General features: G+C 43.6%; 1 protein-coding gene across 14 annotated transcripts in view; it reads left to right on the top strand.

The window, feature by feature from the left end:
* KLHL29 (kelch like family member 29) overlaps nt 1-25623 on the top strand; it is a 391073-nt gene that overhangs the window by 345166 nt on the left and 20284 nt on the right. For all 14 annotated transcript variants that reach the window (XM_040553896.1, XM_040553905.1, XM_040553902.1 and 11 more), the window contains 4 exons: nt 9316-9514; nt 12233-12415; nt 15130-15310; nt 24111-24304. In XM_040553896.1, the coding sequence (XP_040409830.1) occupies nt 9316-9514; nt 12233-12415; nt 15130-15310; nt 24111-24304 (757 nt within the window). The remainder of the gene's footprint in view (nt 1-9315; nt 9515-12232; nt 12416-15129; nt 15311-24110; nt 24305-25623) is intronic.

Raw genomic sequence — 25623 nt, 5'->3', positions numbered from 1 at the left:
AATTCTTTTTGCTTTTGTTAATCTTTCACCATCAGGCTGGAGTGCAGTGTCAGGGAAGGAATCGGGGTTTGTTTTGCAAGGCGAGTTGAAAAACTACACTCTGGCCAACTTCTAATGCTGCAAATTGTGCTTATATGAAGTCTTACGGTGCTTGTAAAAGAGCTCTGTGGCATTACAAAGAAACAGCACCCAGGACTGGTTACAAAGAGGGTTAACAGTGCTTCAAAGGTTCCTGATCCATCTACATAAGACGGAGAGGCAGTTCAGGTTAATGACATATGTGTTAGGCTAAGGTTTGGTAAATAGCTGTACCCGGCCTGTCGGAGCAGCATGGCCAGCTCCTACGGTAACGTTTATGGAGCTCCTTCAGTGCTGCTGGTAGCGCGGCCGCGTCAAATCAGTCTCACCAAAAGCAGCAACCTGTGATGTGAGGTCTTGAATACTTGGGTAATTTCCTGTACCGGCAGACGCAGAGCGCTGGTTGCAGGAATTCCTCCTGATTGCTTGTCACCGAGTGGAAAGCCTGCAGCCAGCTGACACGTCAGGGAGAGCTGAATTTACTGTTCTTCTATTTACTCCTCTTCCTGACTGATGGACAAGATTGTAGGGTTTATTCTACCAGTTATCCCCTTGATAAGCTTATTGCGACTCCAGCAAACTCATGCAAAAAAAATGTATTGTGTAATGGAGGCTTTGCTGTCCAAAAACCAGCACGGTTTGAGCCATCCCAACACCACCAAAGGCTCCTGCCAGGCACCAAGCAGCCTGAACCTAAATGCATCCCCCTGCTCTCTGTGTGGCCTCGGGCAGGTCGTTTCACCTTTCTGCCCCCCTTGCTCACGCTGTAAGCTGGAGGGAAGCGATGCCTCGTGCACGGGCTGCTGGGAGGGTCTGGAAGGTAACGAGATGTATTTCCACCACCACTAACAACCCGTGGAGGTGCACAGAGCTGCTGCTTTGCCCAGCGTCAAGCGTGGGATGGGGAAGATGTGAAAGTATTGGATGAGGAGCAATTTGCGGCCTGCCCGCAGCACTGACAGACCAAAGCTCGCTGGAAAGTTTCCCACCTCGTGCTCCAAGTCCAAAATTATTATATCTATTATCTCCAACATAAAAAACATGCTTATTAATAACAGAAAGCCTGGCAAAACAAGGTGCCCACTTGCACGAAGCTTCCCTTACCCCCCGAGGAAGGACAAGACGTGAGGAGAGGACAAACAGCTCAAAAAGCTGAGAGGCAGGTACTGCAGCCCTGAGTGACAAAGCAGAGGCTTGGCTGAGTGGCGGTCATCTTTCATTGCTCTCTGCATGGATATAATCGTGTGCCCGCTTGCAAACCCTTTTTTGAAATCGCAGTGTCCAGCAGCAAAATGAAATGCCTCCGCCATAAAAGCATGAAAAAGCTTTCTATGAACTTGTGTCCTCAGAGGCAGATTTGTCTAAACAGCATCTTCATGGTGCCTGAGAACCAGAGATGCGTAGACAAATTGGAGGTAATTTAGAGAAGAGCAACACAAATGATTAAATGACTGAAGGAACTGATGTGAGAAAAAAAGATTAAAAGATGTGAATATGCATGACTTGGCCTAATGACAGCTAAAGAGGGATAAATGTCTGCAAGCGTTTGAAGCCCAAAGGAGAGGAGTTGCCTGGAAGGGGTACAAGGCGGGTGTGACAACAGTAGGACCGCTGGGATGAATGTGAGACGAGGCGAATCAGTCTGAGCAAACACAAAGCCCACCTGAAAGCACTCTGTGTGGCAGCGAGGGTAAGGAAAGGCGATGGAGAGAAAGAGAAGAGGATTTATGTCAAAAATGTTAAAAATGCCAATGAGCTCTATTTTGACAGTTAAGAAGAATGACAGCTAGGAGGCAAGAAACTGCAGAGGAGAAGCAGGTGGGTAACTGAGAGAGAGCGAATGGATGATCCCTGGTCTGCAGTTAAGGTGTTAAGATGGTGGCATAATTTACCATGCAAATTTTAAAGTCTCCAAAGTTATTCAGAAGACCAACGTGGTCCCAGACTGTGAAGAATCATGCAGGGAAAAAGGACAATCCTGGTTCTGCTGTATGGCGAAAGGGAGGTAATGATCTGTTCAAATGCTGATACCTGATGCCAGCACGTACAAATCACTGAAATTCATCATAATAGGAAATTAATTGATCAATCAATATACTTAAGGGCATTAAGCTTCAGGAAAGCAGTGCTGGAATAAGTATGAATGGCATGGCTTCCAAGGGAGCCTAAGTGAATTAGGCACTAACACTCTATTATGGTTCAATTAGGCTCCTTTGAAAAGCCTAGACTACCCTAATGCTTTGAAATCCATTTGTGGGAAGAGCAGACAAATTCAAAAAGATGCCATAATGAAAGTGCAAGAAGCTCCAATTTCTCTGAAAGTGAAAAACGCAAGGGATGAGCGGTAACCACTGTGATTTCACAGGGACAGGCTGCTCAAAGAGCTCAGATTTAAATGAAGCTTTTCCTAGTGGCAGTCAGACACACTCAGAGCCCGTACAGGCTTAGAGAGGGAGAAGAAAAGGGAGCAGCAGGAGCAGAATCAGTGTAGGAACATGTGCTTCGCAGTACATTGGAGGAAGAAGCAGCATAAAAAAGCAGAGGAGACCCACGAAGAAGGAGTGGGTGTAATTTGCAGTTCATTAAATTCCTCCTGTACTAAACCATTAATTTTTTTAAGGGCTACCCTTGAATGAAAACCTATTAAATTATTTCTAAAGAGTTTAACTTGTTTTGGGGAGCTCCCCTGTCCCAGACCTCTCCGTCTCTTAATTCCTGAGGCTTTTCCAAATTATTTTCCAGTATTTTTGCAAAATACTTTTCAATTCTTGCTGAAGAAGTGGCCTTGCAAAGACACACCTACACAAGAAGCTCCTCACCAGTCCCCAGTTGTGTTCCCCAGTGCTGCACAAGAACATCCAGAAACAAAATCATCTTGTGCCGTAGCCAAGAAACATTTCAGGGAATTATTGCACGTGAATTTGTGTGTTGTAGGGCTGTATGTATCAGGAGTTTATTTGATTTTGTGAAGCATCTTACAAGCTTCAGCCATTTAATTGTTTGCAGCATGCTTTTGTGGTGCATCTGTGTGCATACAGGTGTTTGAACAGCAAATGCCAGTGACCACTGTAAAAACCTTCGGGGGAATTTAGGGTGTTTGTTTGACAGATGACAGTCAGTGAGATGGTAAAAATGGAGGGTTTTTAAGCCTTATTATCAGGTAAATTCCAACTGCGGTGAACTAATGATTTATCTGCCTGTGCATTTAAAGGAAAAACTCTCATTGTATTACTGCTAGAAATACCTAGCTGTGTGCTGCTTTGCAGACAGTTTGGAGAAGAGGACAGCAGTTCCCGTTATGCGGCACTGATGACATTACAGCGTTTAGTCAGCTGTGCTGCCATAAAGATGTCACGTTGAAACCTGATTTCAGGAAGACAGAGGGGCTGCTCTTTTCTTCTTGCTAGGCATCGGATTTATACATGTGGCGTCCCCCTGCCGAGTCCCTGTGTGAGCCCAGTGCCTGCAAACCAGGTTTTTTGCCACATGTTTATCTCATGATATTATGAGGCTCTCAGCTGCCACGCTGCCAGCCTTTTTGGTTTAATCTGAAGGCAACGCTGCAATTCCAAGAAGTCAATACGGGTGATTAATACATACCCAGCACAGCCGAGAGCTTAGGCTGGATTTGGACGTGACCTTGGAGGTAGGAATGTGCAAGGGGTTACTGGAAACAGAGCACGCCTGTGTAGTCCCCAGGGGTTAGATACATCAAAGCAAGCACCCTAATTACCAATCAGCACAGCACGGCCATGAAAACACAGCCCAAAAGGGCGTATTTCTGAGAAGGGCAAACTGGCACAGCGTCGGGCTGGAGCCGCTCGAGCATCTTCTGGCTCAGCAGCCGCAGCTCCAGCGCTCGCTGGGGCACGGAGGCTCGGCACCCCGCTATGGGGTGGGCATGCTGTTTGTTTTATAATTACAGTACCTTCAGATAATATCTTCACACCTGGAGGGGTTTCATCCAGCAGGGAGCCGGTGCTGCTTCAGGTTTGTCCCCGATAGCTTTCTCGGCGCAAGGAGGTCCCCGCTGTCAGAGGCTGAATCCAGTTTTATGGGGGACAACATAAGTCTCCTCACCCTCTCTCGGATGGGCTGAATATATTCCTTCTTTCCAGTGTTTTAAAAGCTCTCAGAGATGATGCATAAAGAGCAGAAACAACACTTTATTGGAGCAAAACTGCATCGTGGCTAATTGAAGCTCTTTATTTGTATTTCTGACTGAAGCGTGTTTCTTTAGGCAGATAGCACAAAGAGACCTCTGTAGGAAGAACAGAAAGCAAGAGAGACAGATGAGTTATAAGGCATAAGGGAAACATTATTTTAACCTCTCTGGGCATTACTTCAAAAATGTTAAAAATCTTGAGAGCTTTCCAGTGTCACACTTAAGGAGCAGGAAATTTGACTCTGTAGCAGTAAACATATTTCCTTTTAAAACTAACTGTATACTCTTGTAGCCCAAGTCTATGCAGGAGCACACGGAGAGCCCTTTCGGAGAATACCTGTGAGGCTTTTACTGGATTAGAGATTGGAGAATGAAAAGATTATTTTTAATGTGATACTGAAGAGGGTTTTGTAACTGAGAATTACAAGACAGCAGAATAAAGCCCACTTGCAAGAAAGTGTTCATAGTACCTATATAAATAGTAGGAGAAGAAATGTCACAAAAAGTTTAGCAAAGTAAATGTCCTCACTCGAAGTACCAGCCAGGAATAAAAACAGCATTTGACTGTTTTGTAATCCATTTTGGTCAAGCTCTGGCTTGCCTGTCAAGATGGGAGAAGCTGTACGTATGAAAATGAACAGATTATCAGAGAAAGCCTAAACACCTGTAAAGGTCAACTCCAAGCTATAGCAAAATGTGTTGATCCTATATTCGTCCCAGTCAACACTGACCCAGTGATAACACCAAAGCTTCCTCGTCGTGTGACTGCGACCTTCCGAGCACAGCGCCCAAGGCAAACGGACACAGAAATTCCCACCAGACAGGTGAATTAATCACCCTCCACTTTGGGTTGACATCTCCTTGCAGACATCTTAATGTGGCATGGTCCGAGGCGTGGTTCGAGGCATGCTATCCCTTTCCCAGGAGCTGATAGCTCACAGGTTTAGGCCAGAAGGGGACATCGATATTCTCTGCTTCCCCTGGTGCATGATGCATTCACTCAGCTTGGATTGCTCTGGGGACTGTGTTAAGTGTGTTGGCTAGATCCCTATTAATTATAATGTGTGTTTACACATGTCTAGCTGACAAGTAAATGCGTGCATGTATGTACCTACTTAGGAGTTTAATCTAGAGCTGAATCTCACCCCAAATGGTTAGGTAATTAAGGAAAGACAAGATCTCCTCTAAGATTTTTCTTTCCCATTTCTTATGAAACAGATTTGTGCTTGCAGTCTGGCTGAAGACACTGCTTTCTGTTCAGCCACTGGAGTTGTTATCAGTGCCATAGGTGCTTTGAAGAAGCCGCAGAGCATCTCTCCAAAGTCACCATTCTACCAAGGCCCCAGTGACTTCCCAAAAAGCCTCTGCTCATGTGGTAGTGGAGCCCTCGTCCACACAGGATCACCCCTGCTGTGCACAGGACCACGGGGAGACTGGCTTCATCACCACTCAGTAACGAGTTTACAGGCTAGATCTGCTGGCGCAAAACCTGAGCAGCTCCCTTGGTCCAACAGAAGCTATGCTGAGGTTTGCATCAGCTGAAAAGCCAGTCTTGAAGCTGCTCAAAAAACCTCCCTAGCATTTCAGACAGTCTATTCATTACATTTTGCATAACAGTGTCTATTTTCATAGCACCTGAGGCATGGTCTCTCGTGTCTATGAGCTGATGGCTCCCAGTTTTAGGCCAGAAAGGGCCATTAATATTCTGTGCTTAACCTCGGTATATAATGCAGGTTGTAGACTAGTTCAAAGTGACTCCCAGCAAAGATCTGAGAACTATTTCTGCTCGTCCAGCCAGCACCTGCAGCGCAGTAGTGAGAAGAAAATGTCCTCAGCGTTGCAGGCACGAGCTGTGACTCCAGGGAGTGGAGGCTGTGGTCTCCAGATTTTGGCAAAGTGCCCTGCACAGGTATTTTGCTGTTTTAATGAAAAATAGCACCATCAGTAGCTAGAGTCAACGTTTCGTAGCTGTGTAAGGAACACTGGAAAGACAAGAGAGAATGGAGAGCAAATAACAGATGGTAAGAAGGTTGAAATGCTTTACAGTGCTTATTCTAGTCTTAAATGAAAAGGATAATAGTAGCAGGATATTTAATACAATCATAGCTAACAGAGCTGGGAAGCTATCGTGAGGGAGAATCCAAAAAGAAAAAAGGCTGCTGATTGCCTAAATCACTTGAATGTTCTTAAATCAGTGAGGCTAAATGAAATTCACCCTTGACTATAGTGCTTAAAAGAGCTGGTGCGAGAAACCATTGGTTTCTAAAAGCCTCTTCTCTCTTCTAGAGACAGTGTGATGGTACATACTCTTCAAATCCCATGGTAAAAAACACCGCGTACCCTTAATGCCATCAGCAATGAGCCCGAATCGTGGCTGCACGTGGTTGTGCGCACACACACAGAGCTTTTTCTTGCTGTTTGTGCAGGGGGAACCATAAGAGTGAAAAGCGACATGGGTTTTGATATGTGACATTGACTTTCAAGCTGATGAAAGGAAGCAACATGTTCTAATTATTACTCTCCTTCAAAATAAGCCACAAGCTCAGACAAAGGAGGAGGGAGGGGGAATAAAGGAGAGAAACAGTATCACATTTTCTCACTTATCTAATTAAAGAAAGGTGGGTGAGTGTGAGGAAGAGCTCGCTGTGCTAATGCAGAGGTAATGCCCCTTTTATTCTAGGAAACTGGGGAAAGGGGGCATTTGTGCTGCAGAGCCCCAAGGAATGGTCCAGCCCTTCTCTCTTCCAAATCTTTAACCAAACTTTGGGCCATCCTGGTGCACATCAGACCACATGTCCTAATTTAGTGGCACGACTGTTTGTGTTTTGTCTTTCTTCGTGATATGGCTGCTCCCTCAGGAGCCGCTCTCAGACGTCCCACAGTGCCAAGGGAAGTTGCTTGCTCTTCTGTGTTTTCGTGTTGTGTGTGTTTTACAACTTTATTTAAACCGCCCTGTAGCAGCTCTTTCTGCTTCCTAAGCAGCCTGTGATGGGGATTAACCTCCCTGCGGGGGGTTGTCTGGCTCATCCCCATGCACCCGCTATCCGCATTATTCCCATGTCCCGATCCACGTTTCGTCTTGGCTCCCTTGTAAGGTTAAACGCCCCCAACCTTCTTAAAAAAAGCGCTTCCTGCAATCAGGGCTTTGCCACCCACTGCCATATGTCCATTGCTCCCTCTCCTACAAGTTACCGCTTAATGACATTACAATATCTGCAGCCAAGTGCCTGACATTTGTGACTCTGGGGAAGGAGAGCAGCCGTTTCACCTCCTATTGAGCGCCTTAGAAATGGATTTCAGCATGGGAAAAGAGAGGAGTCTCTTCTTTCCTGGCTTGGAGGCTGATGGAGTGACCTCAAGCCTTACACAGCCCCGGCCACACATGCCACACCGGAGGTAACAGCGAGGAGCTGATGCTCTCCACTCACCTGGGATTTGTTTCAGAAGAAAAGCACTGATGTTTTTCCCTGCCTTTTGCATCACTTCTCTAGCACCAAGCAGCAGCAGGGTGACTAGGCCTAAATCCTCTGTGCCCTACCTAAAACTGCCCTGTGACCCCGATGGTCTCCCTGCTGCCGTGTCCCTGCCACCACGGTAGGGTTCAGCTCACCACAGGTGGTTACGTGCTGGCGTTAACTGAACTCGCACCAGGCTGACGTGGCTCTCGGGCAGAAAAGCAGTGAGAATTTCCCCTGGAAAGGAAAAATCCTCTGTTTTCTTCCCAAATTAAGCCTGCTTTTTTAATTTGGGTTGGGAAAAGGGAAGCCCTGGAAGCGGTCCCAGACATCACTGTATCCTCACCTGCCTGGCCAGCACCAGGAAGGAGCCTGGCAGCAGCTCTCCCACCTCACAGTGACCCTTCCCATCCCTGTCCCCGCTCCTGCTGTGACTTTGGCTCTCACGTGTGACAGAGCCAGGCCCGTTGCTTAAAAAATTGCAAGAGCCAAGTAGCTTCTGGAAGACCAGAGGCATCTGCAGGCCAGCAGATGCTGCTGGTGCCCAGCGTTGTTCAGGACGGGTTTCACAGACCTCAGGAATATCGATTTGCATCCTGGCCTCAGACCCAGGCAGGGTCTTTGGATGCCGCTGTTATGTGACTATCTATTAACACAGATTATCTTTTCTTGCTGTGCACACTTAGCTTGCATCCTGTGTGTGTGTATTTCTTCTCAAGAACCACGTTTTCCCGTTACGCTGCTTCTCACTGTACTCTGCCTTGTGTTGTGATATAAGCAATTACATATAAAAAGAATAATCTGGGGATGGGCTCTTGGTTTTTCGACTGCAGTTTTCTCTCTTGGGGTTTTGTTCTCCTTTAAGCCATGTTCAGTGACAGACAGCTTCATTTGCTCAGATGTCCTTTGCCCTCCAAGGTTTAACGTATTTATTTAGAAGATGAAACTTACCGACAGTATTTGTATAGCACCCTCTGGAGTCTGACTTGTCCAAAAATCTGGAAGTGCATGATTTGTTTCACCAACAAATAAACCCTATTAATTAAAAAAAAAATTTAGCAAATTGGATGGTATTATTCAGTCTCTGCTGTAGTGATAGCTAAAATCCACTCTATTTACCAGCTATTTTTTCACATCCAGAATGCCAAACTTTTTTTTCTTTTCTTTTTTTGCACTGCTTTCCACTCTCACATTTCAAGGTTAATTCAGAAAACTCTAACTCTTACCACATGTCTCCAGTGCATAAGGTGTTATATCCAGCCTGAGTTCGAGCTTTTATTTCAAAACCCCTCCATACTGTGCTATATAACAGGAGTTGCCACCTTTTCAAGAATTATTTTCAATCCCTCTAGGACCAAAACCAGCCTTGGTGGGGGATCACCGAGGGCTGCCTCGCCTCCCTCCTACCTGATCGCCGAGCACAGCTTGGCACACATGTGCAGCATCCGTGACAATCCATCAGGACCACATGCTGCCAAATTCGTGCGGCGAGGGTAGCTTCAAGGGGTGCGTGTTTCCAGGTTGGGTGACAGGGGACCGTTTGCAATGGAGGAGGCGGAGATGCGGAGCGGCTGAACAAAGGCCGCAGTGTGCTATGATTTTCTCCCCTCTTTGCAGTACGCCGCGGAGCTGCTGGCGGTGGTGCGCCTCCCCTTCATCCATCCCAGCTATCTGCTAAACGTTGTTGACAACGAGGAGTTGATAAAGTCTTCGGAGGCCTGCCGGGATCTGGTGAACGAAGCCAAGCGTTATCACATGCTGCCGCACGCCCGACAAGAAATGCAGACGCCGAGGACCCGGCCCAGGCTCTCTGCAGGTAAAGCAAAGCTTCCTTCGGCCACACCAGCTCACTGGGCCAGCAATTCCTGCATCTGGGCACAGCCACGGCTTGCCCAGGGATGCGCCACGGACCTTGGCTCCTTCCCTTCACTCCCTCTCCTGTTTGAGCCTGGCAAAATCTCAAGCTCCATTTTTCATTTCTGCTTTGCTCAAGCATTGAGAAGCCTCTCCCAGGGGTCAGACATGGGAGTTTAGGTGTACACTCCTGAAACTAGATTTAAAAGAAGCCTAATCTGTATGAATTATTAGCTTTGGCAGAGACGGTGAGGCTCACTGACATTCCCCCACTGCCCTCCGTGCCTCACTTCTCTAGCTGCAGGAACAGGTGAAAGATAACATTTGCTTCTTTGCCATCCGGCCTCTTGCAGGTAGCAGCTGATTAATATTCATAAAACAGCTTCACTTTCACAGCCCTGTGTAAATACATTATTTTCATACCCTCAGTCTTGCAGATACCAGTTCAGGCTGTTTGCTGCTTCCAAAACAAATGGATCACACAGGATATATTCCCTTTAAAAAATCCCAGCAGCTAGGGAGAGCCGTAGTGCTTCAGAAAGTTTCTCATCTGAGGAATGCACATATTTTCCTTTTGGGAAAAATACATGTAAAAAAAAAAAAAAAAAACAGTGCCCAATTTGCCAGAAGAGCCCGTATCACGTAGTGTTAGAAATATCCTAAATATTTGTTGAACAGTGATACAAATACCATATCAAAACTACTTCCAGGAGTCAGATGAAATAGGTGAATTGTTTTAATGCACTACCGATACTTCTGCCTTCTGTAAGCACAATTACAAAGCCAGGCAAAAACTTTCTGTCACAAGCTGCCACTAATGCTAATGTGGCACCGAGATGGCATATCAGACTACATCATTTGCCGCTTCTGGAGACTCTCATCAAGGCACCTTTCAGAAGGATGAAGTGTAGAGGACTTTCAATAACAATCTACCCTAAAAAGTCTTTCATTGAAGACGACTAATGGTGTGATGTTTGAAGGGATTTTTGAAAAGTGCTTATTTTATGTATATAAAATTGTAGGTGTAATGTGAACCATTTCCAGAAGCTTGTTGATGAGGGAAAAGTGATTCTCGCGGGGTAAGAGAGGGTGATTATAGTTTTTTAGGTCAGAGTCTAATTATATAGAATCATGTTATTTTGCATATCAACGGCATTCATGGAGGCACAAAGGATCTCTAAACACCCTTTGTGGACTCACTGCAGCATGTCGCACGCTCTCTCGAGGTCATTGATTATAATCAAGTTATGTCTCACGCAGGTGATTAGATTTTCTCGTATGTCGCAAAAATAATGATCTCTTGTTACCGAGAAATATTTATTTAAAACTGTACAGCACTTTCACTTAATAATTTGTAAGAGAGTAACCTTGTTTGAATGACACAAATATGTATTTTTTAAAAGCTAATGAAGAATGATGATAATCCGTTCTTGTAAAGAAGCATTGCTCAGTGCTGCACCTCCTGATCTCTCTGGCTGGCAGGCTCATTTCTGGGCTTTTGACCCCCCTGCCGGCGTGCACTTGTCTCTAAACTGGGCACCATAATAGATGACAGCAATGGGTCTGGCCACGAGCACAGCTCCTGAAGTGGCAATTTCTTCCAGCTCATGGCCTCATGGTCCTGCTTCCGAGCCTACCCCTCCTGACAACAAATTGCACCAGAAAAGATATTAACACTTCTGCTAAGCACTGAATCCAAACTATCCCCAGCACTTGGCTCTTGGGGGTTAGAGCCAGAAAACATCACAGAGTTAAATTACTGTGACCCATTGCTCGAGTCCACTGCAAGGACTAGTCTAGAGAGAGTTTCAGATCAGATTTGGTGTAGCCCTGGCTAGGAGTAAAGTGGAAGTAGAAAAATGATGAGATTTGCATTGCAAAACTTTTGTCCAAAAGGTTTGGGCTGCAAAATGTTATCCATTTGCACCAGCAGAGAACTTGGCTTGCTGTACAGCTTATGTGCTGTGGGTCTGGGGGAGCTGTGCAAGCACAGGTAAATCTCAGTTAATAATTGCAGTAGGGCAGGAGCTCTCTCCATCATAATTCTTAGCACCTAGACCACTAAGACCCCGATCAAGTACACGTTATCTGCATGTGGAAAACCTGGTTTCTCCATGAAAAGCAAACAACAAAAAAAGACCCTGGAAAACTGTCTAAGAGAGTGTATGGAGAAAGAAAGTCATGATGAAGAAATATCACTATAAGCTAAATCTACAGGTGCTAGCTGTGTGAGAACACCTTCAGGTTAAAGCCCAAACATCCTTCAGGTGGATAAAGGCCAAGCTCCAGTGATGTCACAAGCCACAATAAAATTCCCATTTTCTTTAGTGGAACAAAGATTTGATACATGCGTGTCTCACCCGAAGACTGGGGAAGTCAACAGACATCTTTACAGGGAATATTTTTTTTGTTTCTTTCCCCCTTGAATTTTGTCCAGATGACATGCTACGTCCCCAGTTATCCTCAGGATGCTTGCATGTTGCTCCTCACCCACTGTTCTCCTCATATGTACTTCCTTTTTCCTCACCCTTCCAGGTTTAACTGCACAGCCTAAGACAGTTTATACAATATCTATACAACAAGTTAAAACTACCCTGATTGCTGAGTACTTTTTGATAGGCTCCTGCCTGTTTGAGAGATGTCGCTTTTTAAAAATACTATTTTGCTTGTTGAATCCTAGGTGTAGCTGAGGTGATAGTCTTAGTTGGGGGTCGTCAGATGATTGGCATGAATCAACGTGCTTTAACAGCAGTCACGTGCTTAAATCCTCAAAACAACAAGTGGTACCCCTTGGCCAGCCTCCCCTTCTATGATCGAGAGTTTTTCAGCGTGGTCAGCGCTGGAGACAACATTTATCTCTCAGGTGAGCAGCAAATACACGGGGCTGGGACAAAAGTTTCCTCCTTACAGTGTAGGCAGTGCAAACAAAGAAGGATGTGCTGCTTCTGGGGAAAATAAATAAATAAATAAATAAATAACAGACAAGTAGGAGGGAGGTTGGGAAAGGGAAGAGGGATTTCCCTGCTTTTATTATTCTCCATTTCTCTGCCACGTTAGCATTCCCTCAAAGCAGCCAACAGCAGTATTTTGCGTTTGCAACGTGAAGAAAAGAGGTCTGACAACCATCAAGCATGCAAAGAGGTTTCAGTGCCATAGTAACACAATTTAAAATATTGGTTGTAGTTGAGTCTAAATGGTGGGTTATGGAATTTGAGACAGACAGGCTGAACTACTGAATATGTGACCTACACTTACAGTATTTGCTTACAGGAGCATTCACTTTGTGTACTTGTTTTTGAAACCTCTCTTTTGACAGTAGTCACTAGCCCTATAATCTTCTTAGTTTCAATGAAACTGAGACCACGCTCCCTAAAAGGCTTTAACTCCCAAAGTAGCTGTCTGCTCTGCGCCTGTAGCATCACAGACTCTGGTTATTCGCAGTCTTGTGGTACCTCTGCTTGGCTGGAGGGCGAAAAGGAGTTCCCACCAGACAATGGCTTGAGCTGATGGCAGCAGAGTGGAGGTTTTTTGATGAAGAGAGGAGCCTGGGCAGGGAGGTGCGGATGTGTGTGAGCTGAGGATGGAGCTGGGAGCACAGATGCACCAGGCAGTACCAATAAAGGGTTACAGCTGTTGTCTTTTCCTGTATGGAGTCCCCTCGCTGCATTTTCCACAGAAAATTGCTGCCTGTGGTGTTAAATTCCATTAATACTGCATAGAGGCCCCAAGAATTGATTGGAAATAATTTTTTGACGTTTTTTACCCATGCTCTTTTTGGAGCTGGAGCGAAAGCCTTCTATGGAGCTTTTAGTGAGAGGTTGACTTGTAGTTATTCTTAGCTGAGGCACTTTACAATATGTAGAGATATTTTAGACTGTGCCTTACCTGCTGGCAAAAGCCACTGAATCGTAAACTCAAAACTTCTTTCAGCTCTTTCCCTTGAATCTGGATGAATGAGCTGATGGTATTCGATGGATAAAATAGGAAAGCTGGAAGCCCTGCATGGCTGGAAACTTAGCAGAGTGTCAGTGGTATTTTGTTTTGCTAAAACATACAAGAAACAGGAAAAAGGGAAGGGGAACCAACAAAAGTGGGAATGAACTCCCCACAAGCTCAAAGTACTGGACTCCACGCTGCATAGCATAGTTTTGGAGAGCGAAAAAGGAAGGCAAAAGCCTGGGTTTGTCATTAAACTACAGAACTGAGAGTCTCATTTCTTTTCCTGGCTCCATCACAGACTCCTAGTGTGGTCTCAGATAAATCATTTAACCTCTTTGTGCTTCAAAGTGGGGATAACGAGGCACCCACTAAGTAGCTACACTGGAAGCTTCAGTCAGAAGTTTAAAACTGACCAAAATATATATTTCAGAAAACCAATATAAATATTCAGAAAGCCAACCATACCCTGGGCTGCATCCAAAGAAGTGTGGCCAACAGATCAAGGGAGGTGATTCTCTCCCTCTGCTCCGCTCTCATGAGACCCCACCGGGAGCTCAGCTCTGGAGTCCACAACATAAAAAGGACGTGGACATGTTGGAGCAAGTCCAGAGGATGGCCACAAGGATGATCAGAGGCTGGAGCACCTCTCCTGTGAAGCCAGGCTGAGGGAGTTGGGGTTGTTCAGCCTGGAGAAGAGGAGGCTCCAGGGAGACCTTACAGCGGCCTGCCAGTGCCTAAATGGGGCCTACAGGAAAGCTGGGGAGGGACTCTTTGTCAGGGGGTGTAGGGATAGGACAAGGAGTAATGGCTTTAAACTAAAAGAGGGAGGGTTTAGATTAGATATAAGGAAGAAATTCTTCACTCTGAGGATGGTGAGGCACTGAAATAGGTTGCCCAGAGAAGCTGTGGCTGCCCCATCCCTGGAGGTATTCAAGGCCAGGTTTGGACAAGGCCCTGGGCAACCTGATTTGGTGGTGAAGTCCCTGCCCATGGCAGGGAGTTGAAACAGACGATCTTTAAGGCCCCTTCCAACCCAAACCATTCTATGATTCTGTGATTTCACTTGAGCATCTGAAACTGTTTTACAGGAGCAGTACATCTGGTTCTTCCTTTCATCATTAAATGAAAATAAATAAGGAATTTGTCCCTGAAAATTAGGCATCAAGCCTACAATGCAAGCACTGGCTTTGTTTTGCCCATGTATGTGCTGCTTCCATCCATCACTGTATTAAGCATTTAGATTTCAGACTGGACTGTGTCTCGCAAGCCAAGCTAGGCTATGCCTCATGACACCTTCTTGCAAGTGTTGCAGTAATTTAATAGACTGGAAGTTATTTATGAACATTGGAAAGGGTCTATCCCCTTACGTACATGTCCCTCATAGTCCGATATCTTGATTTCTTCATGTCATCTAATAAAAAAAAAAAACAGCCTTCGGGACACATGAATAAATGACACAGATATGCATCATCGGAACAGATGCTCAGTATTGAGGGTGATTTATTTTAATTAGTCAAATGTCATTTGAAGAGTTTTTACTTTGTAACTGGCTTTGATTGCTGTGTGCAGAGCTGCTGCCGTTCCAGGAGCTCACGTAATTCTCCCCTTTTCTTTCCCTCGACCGCATGTTGGTGCCAGGCGGCATGGAGTCGGGTGTCACGCTCGCCGATGTCTGGTGTTATATGTCCTTGCTCGATAACTGGAACCTCGTGTCCCGAATGACAGTCCCCAGGTGTCGACATAACAGTCTGGTGTACGATGGGAAAATATATACCATTGGAGGGGTCGGTGTGGCAGGCAACGTTGACCATGTGGAAAGGTAAAAAAAATATTAAAAAAATGTGGTTTGCTGGTGCTTTGACTTCATGCTATGTTAAAGGATACTTTTCGTTTTAAAAGACACGTCAAATGTGCCGTATGTGTTAAAATAAGCTTTTGTAACAGTTAAGGAAGGAGGAAAATATGCAAGATTAGATTTCTTTTAAAGCTTCAGTGGAAACCATTGTTTCAAAACCAAAGACGAAAGCTACCAGTTTGTTTGTTGGTTTGCTCAGGGGAGGAAAGGGAGGAATTAAGCTTCTTTGGACATTTAACACAAATTACACAATGAACTAATAAACATCCTTTGAATTTAGTACTGATGGAAGTCTTTACAGACCACAAAAAATATATATATATTTTTTTTTTTAACTAAAAAGAGCAACAGCAAAGTAGACTTCTCACATGCACCCTTCTGGTAAAGCACCCCAGCCCTGGCCTGGCTGGAAGGAAGGTCCCTCCTTTGGTGCTCTTGGCCTGGAGCTGGGACCTGCCAAGCTCAGAATAAAACTACCAGTAAATGGAAACAGTTTTGAATTCCTGGCTGAGAGGGACTAAATAGAAATGGAAGAGAATGGAAACTTTCCTTTTCAAGACAATCCACATAGAAAAAATTTCCTGTTCTCACATGAAACTTTAAAAAAATGAAGGAACAGAAACACAAAATAAAGATTTAACAAAGTAAAATTCCAAAACTGACTAATTTCATGTCAACAATAATATTCAATAAAAGATAGTATTTTCTGTGCGTATCAGTATTCTCATGAAAAAATAGAAATTAATGAATACTGAAATGCAGTATAAGAATATTCCGTTCCAAAAAGATCAGTACATCCTTAGCCTTACCCAAACACTTAAAAATGCATTGTGACAATAGATTGATGAGACATTTCTGTGAAATACTTTCCGTTAGTGAATCTGGCAGCCAAAAATACAAGTTTTCTTTCTTTTTGTCAGTTTTAAGTGCTGAATTTGACTACTTCAGCAATATTTTGAAGCAGGCAGTTCCCAGTAAAAGTTGCCTTAGCAGACAATCCAAAAAGGGATATGTCATTAAGCAAGATATACAAAAAAAAAATATGCATTTTTCAAAACAGTAGGATTAGAGATGTTTTCTATCTATTATTTCTGGATTTGGGGCTTGCAACATTTATGTTCCATTAATGCAGGGGATATTTTTTTTCATTTAAGTAGGTATCACAAATACTAAATACCACAACCTATGTTGAAAGAAGCTTTTTCATGTTTCAAAAAGTTTCCTTCTGTATCTCTATTTTTTGGTACAGTCATATGATTACCCTTTTTTTTTTTTCCTAAAGGGTTTCTGCCTAGTTCAGTGCATGGGACAGATCAGTCTGGGGAATTAGTAAAGGCGGTAGCAGGGAGGAAGCATCAGTAAGACATCACATTAGGTCTTTAAAGTGTAGAGGATGATGCGGGTGGACACAGAGCAGATGGTACCTGTTTTATGCATGGCCAGGAAGATCTGTCTGGTGCTGAGCGATCACTATTCACATATGGCCCTAGTTTTGTGTTCCTCTGTCTTCACAAATTTGGCATTATTTTGCCTGGGAGAGAAGGATTTGACAAAATAGCCACTGGAAAGGACATATGCTGTGGGACAGGGTCTGCAGGTAGCCTCCCCTCCCAGCCCAGGCATGGGCTGAAGAACTGACTTTGGTGATGCTCTCAGCAAGTCGGGGAAATGCAGGCAGCAAAGAATGAATAATAAATAATAGCGAATGCTACACATGAGCATTGCTTCGCTCCTTACTCTGAGCTTAGGGTGGGCACTGCCCCTGGGACTTGCTTTGATGAAAATCTCACTGTTTTATGCTGATCTTTTTTTTTTTTTCTGATTTCTGAATGCATTTGTACTAAAATTTAAGTCAGGACATTTTTAGCTAGGAGAAGTGTTTTTGTGAATGTGGGAAGGTGCAAGCTCAGGAAAGAGACGCAGCCTTCCGCTCCATCTCTCGATTCAGAGGAACATCTAACTAATGCTACCACAGAGAGGTGTCTTGATAAATGTCCTTGATTAAAGTATCTGCTTTAATTTTTCCCAGTCTCATTTCTTTCTCTGCTCTGATTTTCATGGCCTCTCTTTAGCAATGCGTCCAAAATGTCGGCCAGCTGAATCAAACAACATTAACCCCTCTCGTTCCCTGTCATTGCCATCACCCAAACCCTTGCTACAAATGACATTGCAGTCTGCAAAGTCACACTTGGTGTGCCCAGCGTGGCTCAGTGAGAGCAGCTCTGCTAGCTTTCATTCGTAGCAAGCCCACCAAGAGACTTTTACATAGGGAAGTAGTAGATTTCCTCCCTATCATTTCAGTGCATGCTGCCTCTACCACAATAAGGATGCCTTGTCATGGGGATTTGTTAAACCCATGGTTATAATTAATCTGCTATTGTCTATAAAGTGACTTGCGAGACACAGCCAGGGAAAAAGTGCAACATGGCCTCTTTTGGGTTATGCCAAGAGCTTTTTGGATGTTTCCTTTTTTGTTCTTTGTATTAAAATGACAGCGGGGAATTACGGAAGCAAAACATGCCATTGCTGAAGCCATGTGTTTTGGAAAGGATGTTTCAGGGGTCCGCTGTTAGAAACACAGGTGAGAAAAAGATGACCTTCGTAGCTGTACTGAGCAAGCTCACACCTTTTCAGACATAAGCATTTCCCATTTGGACCAGGCAGCTAATTTCTTTGAGTGCTTAGTAATTTGAATAGTGGGAATCACTGTTCCTACTTTTGCGAGCAGTGAGGCCACCTGAATTTGGGTTGCAACCATTAGCATACATAATAATATCACTGTCATTGCTCAGTTGTCTGCTGTCATATGCACAGTTAATACACACCTTTTGCCTCTGTCTTCTCTTTCTTCTCCCCGTAGAGAGCTACAAGGAGATGGTTTTTTCCCACCATATTTCTGTTGGGGCTGCACATTTCTCTGCGAATACCGTGCTAGGGTTTTGGATGGGACACTGAGATACCGTCTTGCTGGAGGGGGAACCTCTCTGTCATTCCAGCAGGTCTTACAAAAGCACTGTATGAAAATAATAATAAGGTGACATGACCACATGCTCCAAGTTAAGTGATACCCAAAATTACATTTACCCCCAAGGTGGACATTTTGACCCTCAGGGTTGAATTTCAGGACTACGCTCTCTTGAGTTTTTGGTTGTTTTTCATCCCAAAGGACTCATCTGAGGTTACAGTCATGTTATTCACCCAGATGGAGCTATGGGGACTTATCCAGGCCTGGTGCATGATACAGTCCAGGACTGTGCCACCAGTGTGAAGAGCAACACACTGGACACCCTCCCCTCTCCGGGCCATCCACCACCTCCCCTCATCCACATACATCTTATCTTTACCAACATTTTGCTTTCTGCTTACTCCATTAACCCAAGTGTGACTGTGCCCAGCTTTGACCAGATTTCTATGTGTTTTCACTGGCATTTTAGAGGGCACATCTCCTGTCCACAGTGACCTACCCTGACTTCACCAGTTAGCAGTCCCAGAGCATGGAGTCTGCCAGGTGTCTTGCTACAGCTGGTCTCCAAAAATGGCAAAAATAATATTTACCACCAGTTTTCTTCTTGTTCTCCACCTGTGTTTTTCTGGGCATTTTTGAAACATTTCACCTAAATGGTTAAAATTTTACAAAGATGTTTTTGTTTTATTTTTTTTAAACAGTTGTCAGACCATATTAGCTATACATGCTATTACCTGGTTGCACTAATATATCTACTGCCCCATTAGAAAGCATTAAAGCAAGTAGGGACCATCAGACTCCTAATGATTTATGGCATCAGCTCCTGAGCGCTTCTGTCTGTGCTTTCAGTTGTGTCATTGATGCTGAAGGGTGCAGCCTCAACAAGAAATTCTGGTGCCACTTAAATCAGTGGGTGTTTTCCCATCAACTTCAATAGGGTTGAGATTTTTTTTACCCTTTATTTGCCATTTGTCTGCAAAGAGACAGTAAAGTTCTATTTTGACGGATAATATTACAGGACTACCACAAACAGACAGGTGGGAGTCATTTATTACTCATCTTAAAACAATATGCATGTGCCAGACTGGCTGAGTTATAAGTCTGTTCTTGTGAATATACATGGGTATACATTCAGGGAGAGTTATGTTTTTGGAATGGCTGTTTAGGAAAATAACAGCATGACTGCAGTTCTCAATCAAGCCCCTCTGGCAAGTTTCTGTGTGACAGGGAGCGAGTCATTAGGTATTAGGCGAGAGAGTATTACACTTTCTGTCTTCTTCTGAGATATGAGTTGAGTTGGGAGGCGGAGAAATGAAGTGGATCACGAACTAGGTTTTTAGATAATGGATGGGCCTTGTAATATATGCAATTTGAGAGCTGAGAAGACTGCATATGCTGACAAGACAATATATGTGACTAAAAGTGTGGAAATGTGGGTGCTTTGTGGTTATTATCTGTTTGAAGGACAGAAGAAGATGAATCCCCTTGACCTGACAGCACTTTTACAATAGGGTTGTTTAAAACTGGGAGATTACTTCAGCTGGCAGTGTGTACTTGGAAGAGAGTCTAAAAAATTCAATGTAAAAATAAGCCTTAGAAGCTTTATAAACCGCTTCAGAACCTACTGTTTTATTGATGTGTTAAGAAAATTAAATATATAGCCTTGTCCAAGAATAGTTTCTTAAGCTCCTCAGAACAGTCAGAAGAAAATAAAAAAGGCAAAAAATAGTAATCCATTAATATGATTTTAAACAACACGTGAATCATCTGAAGAGCAGATCAATATGACACTGTACGGCTTTATTTTAAATAGCAGCTTTCCTACAAACAGAATTAAATAATGAATAAGAAACTGGAGAGTGCATGTCTGTAAGCTACTGACCGTGTTGCAAGGATTTTATAATGTGAATAAATGAAGATATTTATACGGCTGTTCAATCTAGAAGGAGAGAAATTAAGGGGGGGAGGGGTGGAAGCTATTTTCAGGTACTGGAGGGATCAAAAGTCAACAAGGCAGAGAAGCAAATGGCACAACTTGAAGTGACGGGGTTTTCTGCTGTTAATATCAAGGTCGTAGGGGAAAAGCAAGAAAGGAGGTGCTAAACTAAACAAGTGAAGCAAGAGGAGGATCAGGCCCACAGCTGAAATCCTGTCAGTGGAGAGTTTTGAAAAGTAGCAAGGTTATTTCTGAGTGTGTTTTTTTCACGCCTGGGCTGTAGTTTCTGCTGGGTTCAGATCATTTGCCTTATCAGGGGTATATAAATAAAACATAAACCAGAGCATAGTGCCTGCACAAGGGTCAGGTGAGACGACACAGCTCAGTGCAGGAGATGTGACAGGCTGGGACACACACGTCCTGCGCGCATCGAAAGCCTGGTGTCCAGAGCATGGCAGGGCCACGGACCGCGGGATGCTGGACTGCACGCGGGGCAGAGGAAGGCTTGCAAGGGCATCCATGTAACACCGAGTGGACTGCCAAACCAGGAGTCTGTCACGTGAAAGGAGATGTCCTTGAAGTTTCATGTTCAGCATACTGGATGGGCCTACTAGGCCTACAGCCAAGGAGAGGCATGGGCACGCTGGGGCTGGAGGGATCAGCGGAGGAGAAAGAAGAAAAACCTTTGCATGGCTCAAAGCCAGCTCCCATTAAGTCTCCATCTATGGCTTCAAACAGGGGAATCAAATGCAAAACTTGACTAATGGAAAGAGATCAAAGTGATTATTTTTTAAATCAGTTCCCTCCCTGCTGGCCCCTGAGTAGAGATGGTGTTAAAGGCAGCCGAAGAGCCTCACTAGCACCAGAGGTGATGGAGAGATGGCATCACTGGAGATGATGTGGTGAAAGGAGAGGCCAGAGGGTAGACAGGCAAAGCAGGTGTTGTTATTTCCCGTCTTTAAAAAGGTTATAAAGATTCAACTTTATTAATTTTTAAACCAATTTAGTTAATCTGGTGCAAAGCCCTCTGTGAACACATTAAGAGCTGACTTGAGCTAGACCAAAATGATGGAAACCTGCTTTGTAGGGGGAAACTTAAGGAGCTTAGACTACTTAGTTTATCCTATAGAAGGTGAAGAGGTGACTTCTGCAAGTCCATACGTGAAAGAGAGAGTTTTGACAGTAGACATTTTTATAATCTAACAGAAAAAAAGACTTACTGTCAGATGGGTGGGAGCTGAAGCAAAACAGAGACTAGAAATCAGGCCTACCATTTCGCAAGGAGGTAATGAACCAGGGGAATAAATTCCCAGTGGATGGAGGAACTTGAAGGCACCTCTTTCTCTTTTTTAACCACAGAAGTAAGCAATCCTCTTAAGTAAGTGAAAGAAGCAGCCCGTATAAAACCCAAGTTGGTGGTGGTGTTGCGTGAACAAGGACTGGCTGCCACCTGCTTTATGGTTCACTGGCTTTTGAAACCAAAGGACACTCAAGATGAGCATTTTTAAGCTGTCCCACTTGCACCTGTGTCCTGTAGATTTTCAGCCTTTGGCTTTCAGCAGATGAAGTGAAACTGGTCATTTCTCTGGTTGCAGATGGAGAGCAGAAGACAGAAAGATCAGTTCTTGTCATTTTGAAGTATAAATGGAGAGTAGTGAACGTGGGTTAAAAATGGAGTCTAGGAGGCCTCTGGGGTCCCAATAAAATTCATCCAGAAAATGAACTTTTGTTTCTGCAATTTGAATCTTTCACCAGTATTCCTATAAACATGGTCCTCAACTGCCCCCAACTCCCAGCAAATTTGAAGGATATAACCCCTCCTTTGAAAATGTATTAGGAGGATCAGAAAGTCGTTAGCAGTAATGTGTCTGTCTTGGAAGCAGCAGTCTTCCAGGTATTTCTGACAGAGCCAGGGAAGGCAGCACGGCTGCCCACCTTCTCCTCTCAGGCCCTGTAGACTGGCCAGAAACGTTTCTGAAGTTCGGACTGACAGTGGTGCTAAGTATAGGGTGACAGATACAACTCATATCCCAGAAGCTGGGGAGCTATAAAGTAAATCAGTTCTTTTCAGCTGTTTTTTGTTTTCTTTTTTTTTTTTTTTTTTTTTTTGCAATTTCTTACCAATTAACCAATTCCTTAACCAGTTTTCTTATACACATCAAAAACTGAATTACCAAACCCAAAATTACTGCAGTAGGCAAGTTAGCAAAGTGCAACCAAAAATGGTGCATGTAACTGTACATTATCTGACATCTTTGCCTATCTGCTAGGATGGCAGTGAGTGCTGCCTTGAGGGCTGTGGGCAAATGCAAGAGATGCTGCATATGGTGCCTTACCTGGAAGAGGTTTGTGTAGTCAAACATGCATCTTCAGTCTCGGTTTTGGTGGGTTTGGTACCAGACTTTAAGAATCAGCACAATATAGTTGTGTCCTCCTGAATGTTCCCAGCACAGTGTTGTTTAATCTCATTATATTTCTCCCCTTTGATCACTTTGTTGTAGATGAATTTAATTTCTCAGTTACTAATTTAGAACATTGTAAAATGCAGTTCTCCATTCTCATTAAAAGGGACTTTACTCACTTTTTATTTTTCAGTTAAAGTTTGCCTGCTTTTCTTCATTTATGAGTGTGTTAATTACTTTTGGTTATATTACTTGGAAACTCATTAATGCACTTTCATTAAGCACATTAGTTTGTGCTACTTCCACCATTTATTTCTTTTGTCCCTTATATTTTCCCCAAGTTTGGGCAGTGAGTATTTGAGGGACATGTTACAAAGGGAGAATTCCCCTGTTGCTAAATCATTTTCTACAGATGGATTTGTGGCCATGGATTCATTTAATGTTTGCATATTGCATATTACTAATATTAAGAACAAAAGCCCCGAATGGGTGAAGAGGACTTCTGTTCTTGCAGTACACAGTTCTGAGTAATTGCTTCGCAGGAAAGTCCTCGTTGACTGAATGTGCCATTACATGGAAATATTGAAGCCTAAAAATCACATTATTTTCCACTGTCTCCAAGGCTCATTTTAGAGCAGCTATTTGGATCCCTGCCACATTATCTTTAAAAAAAATTGACGTCTGTACTTGTGACATTGTCTAAAATGAATCTTCATCCATGGATTATTAACTGCACATCCCTTATGGTCAATGGCTTAATTAAATCAGATACTGATGACCTTAAAACTAATTTAGCACTTTCATGCATACTCTTTTCTGTTTGGTTCTTCTCAAATATAGATGCAATGGTGAAATCTTATTCTGGCATTAACATTTGCAGCATCCTGCAATGAAGCACATGGTTTGCACAATAGAAAATAAATGGAAGCAACTCACTCTGACACAGAATGTGCATCGCTGGTCAGTTAACTAGAGTAAAAAGAGCTATCGTGTTGCATTATAGTGCAGGTGAGATGTGTTCCACAAGCTGAACAACTGAAGTATATTAACAGCTGCCTGCCTGCGGTTGCTATTGGATATCACTGCACTGATTTGCAAGAATAATCTCATTGTATAGTCGTTAATAGAAATTAATTAGTGGAAGACATCTCAACAAAGATGTCCCGAGTTTCTTTAGCTTGGACTATAATCAGATTTGAGAGGCATATACAGAAAATAGGACTAGCTTTCTCTGGGCTTTTATCAATGTTTTAAAAGCTCAGAAAAGGCGTTAATTACACTATTTACCAAGTGGTTGAATTTGTATGATGTTAGAAAATACATTTCCACCTCTGCTTTTCTTCAGCTTGTCAAACTGCCTTTCTCTTATATCCCAGCCTGCTTTCTCTGCCTGTCTATCCTGCCTTTACTCTTCAACTGGCATTGCATCATCTCAGCTCACTCCAATTGCTCTCATCGCAGGTACGATACAATCACCAACCAGTGGGAGACCATTGCTCCTCTGCCCAAGGCTGTGCATTCAGCCGCTGCTACCGTTTGTGGTGGGAAGATCTACGTCTTTGGTGGGGTGAATGAAGCCGGACGAGCTGCTGGGGTCTTACAGTCCTACATCCCCCAGACTAATTCGTGGAGTTTTATAGAATCTCCAATGATCGGTAAGGGGTTCGTGTTGTCAGAACAAACTCATGTTATGACAGAAATCTCTGTGCTACAAGTATTTTAATGCCTTTGTGCAAAGCAAATTAGTTGTTTTTTTTGGGGGGGGGGGAGATATGTTTATAGCAGATTGGCAGGAATGCATGTATTTTATACCAGAGAGGCAATTATCTGGTTCTTTACTGAAGGCAATTGTCACTCATTAATACAGCTAGTTATCAGCTAGAAGTGATGAGTTCAAAGTAGAGGAGAAAGGAAAGCAGTTATTAGGCATGGACAACTAGCAATTTTAGATCCAGAAAATCGTGAAGTGCAGTGAAACTTCATTCTAATATCATATGTTGCTCCATGCTTAAAACAACACTGCTCAGTCAATGGATTATTACTCGTGTTTTTGTTAAAATGGCTCCTCTCTGGTAGGAAGTGGTGGCCATTCTTAACTGGGATTTATCAGTGGTGTTGAAAGGCATACACGCTTCAGATTCTGAGATGTCCAAGACATGTAGATTATAAACTGTGTTTATTAGTATATGATGCCCTTGAACTCTCTGAACTTTTTACAAGATAGAGCAGGAAGCTCTATTTTTTAGAAAAAGAGCAAGGTGAGAGGCCAAATTTTCCAGGGTAGAAGCCAACTTCAGAAGTAGAGTCTTCCAAAATTATGGTAGTGCTCAGAAGATTGCAGTTTATTTCCTTTCTTTGCCAACTTGAACCTTGAAAGTTGAGGCTGCTTTTGGAAATGGGATTTAGCATTCAGCCTCACAAGGGTGTTCCTGCAGGTGACAGCTGACCTGGACCATGTGTCCAAAGAAACAGCTCTCATGCAGTCATCACAGAGAAGCTGTTTTAGGATGCCTTGCTTTTGTGTCCTAAACCTCTTCGTCATGTTGAAACTGTGGCACAAGATGCTTCATGTAAAAAAAACATGATCTCAGTGTTCAGCCTGGTAGATCAAGTATGAGCAGCAAGCAATAAATTACACAAGTATGGTTATGAGGTATCCAGATGTGGCCTAAGCACATTCAGAAAGCTAAAATAAGCTGCTCTTTTTTTTATGGTGGCTCATTACAATTATTATGACTCTCTTCTTGGAGTTTCCTAGTAAAACAGATCATGAGGCAATGGTCCAGCCATGGCTGTAGCCTGCCCCATGAAGACAGCGCTGCTGCTTTCCAACTCCCTTGCTGCTGTTTGTGTCCAGCCTAACTTAACATGACATGCATATGATGCAGCATGAAGAGCCCAGCGGGAGGGCGTAAACCAGCAAAAGTCATGTTTATGTAATACAGCAGTGCAAACAAACCTATTTCCTGCATTT

The sequence above is a fragment of the Cygnus olor genome, chromosome 3 (genome assembly GCF_009769625.2).
Source record: "Cygnus olor isolate bCygOlo1 chromosome 3, bCygOlo1.pri.v2, whole genome shotgun sequence".
NCBI lineage: Eukaryota > Metazoa > Chordata > Aves > Anseriformes > Anatidae > Cygnus > Cygnus olor.
The sequence above is the reverse complement of the archived record's forward strand: the minus strand, read 5'-3'. Positions and strand labels throughout refer to the sequence as shown.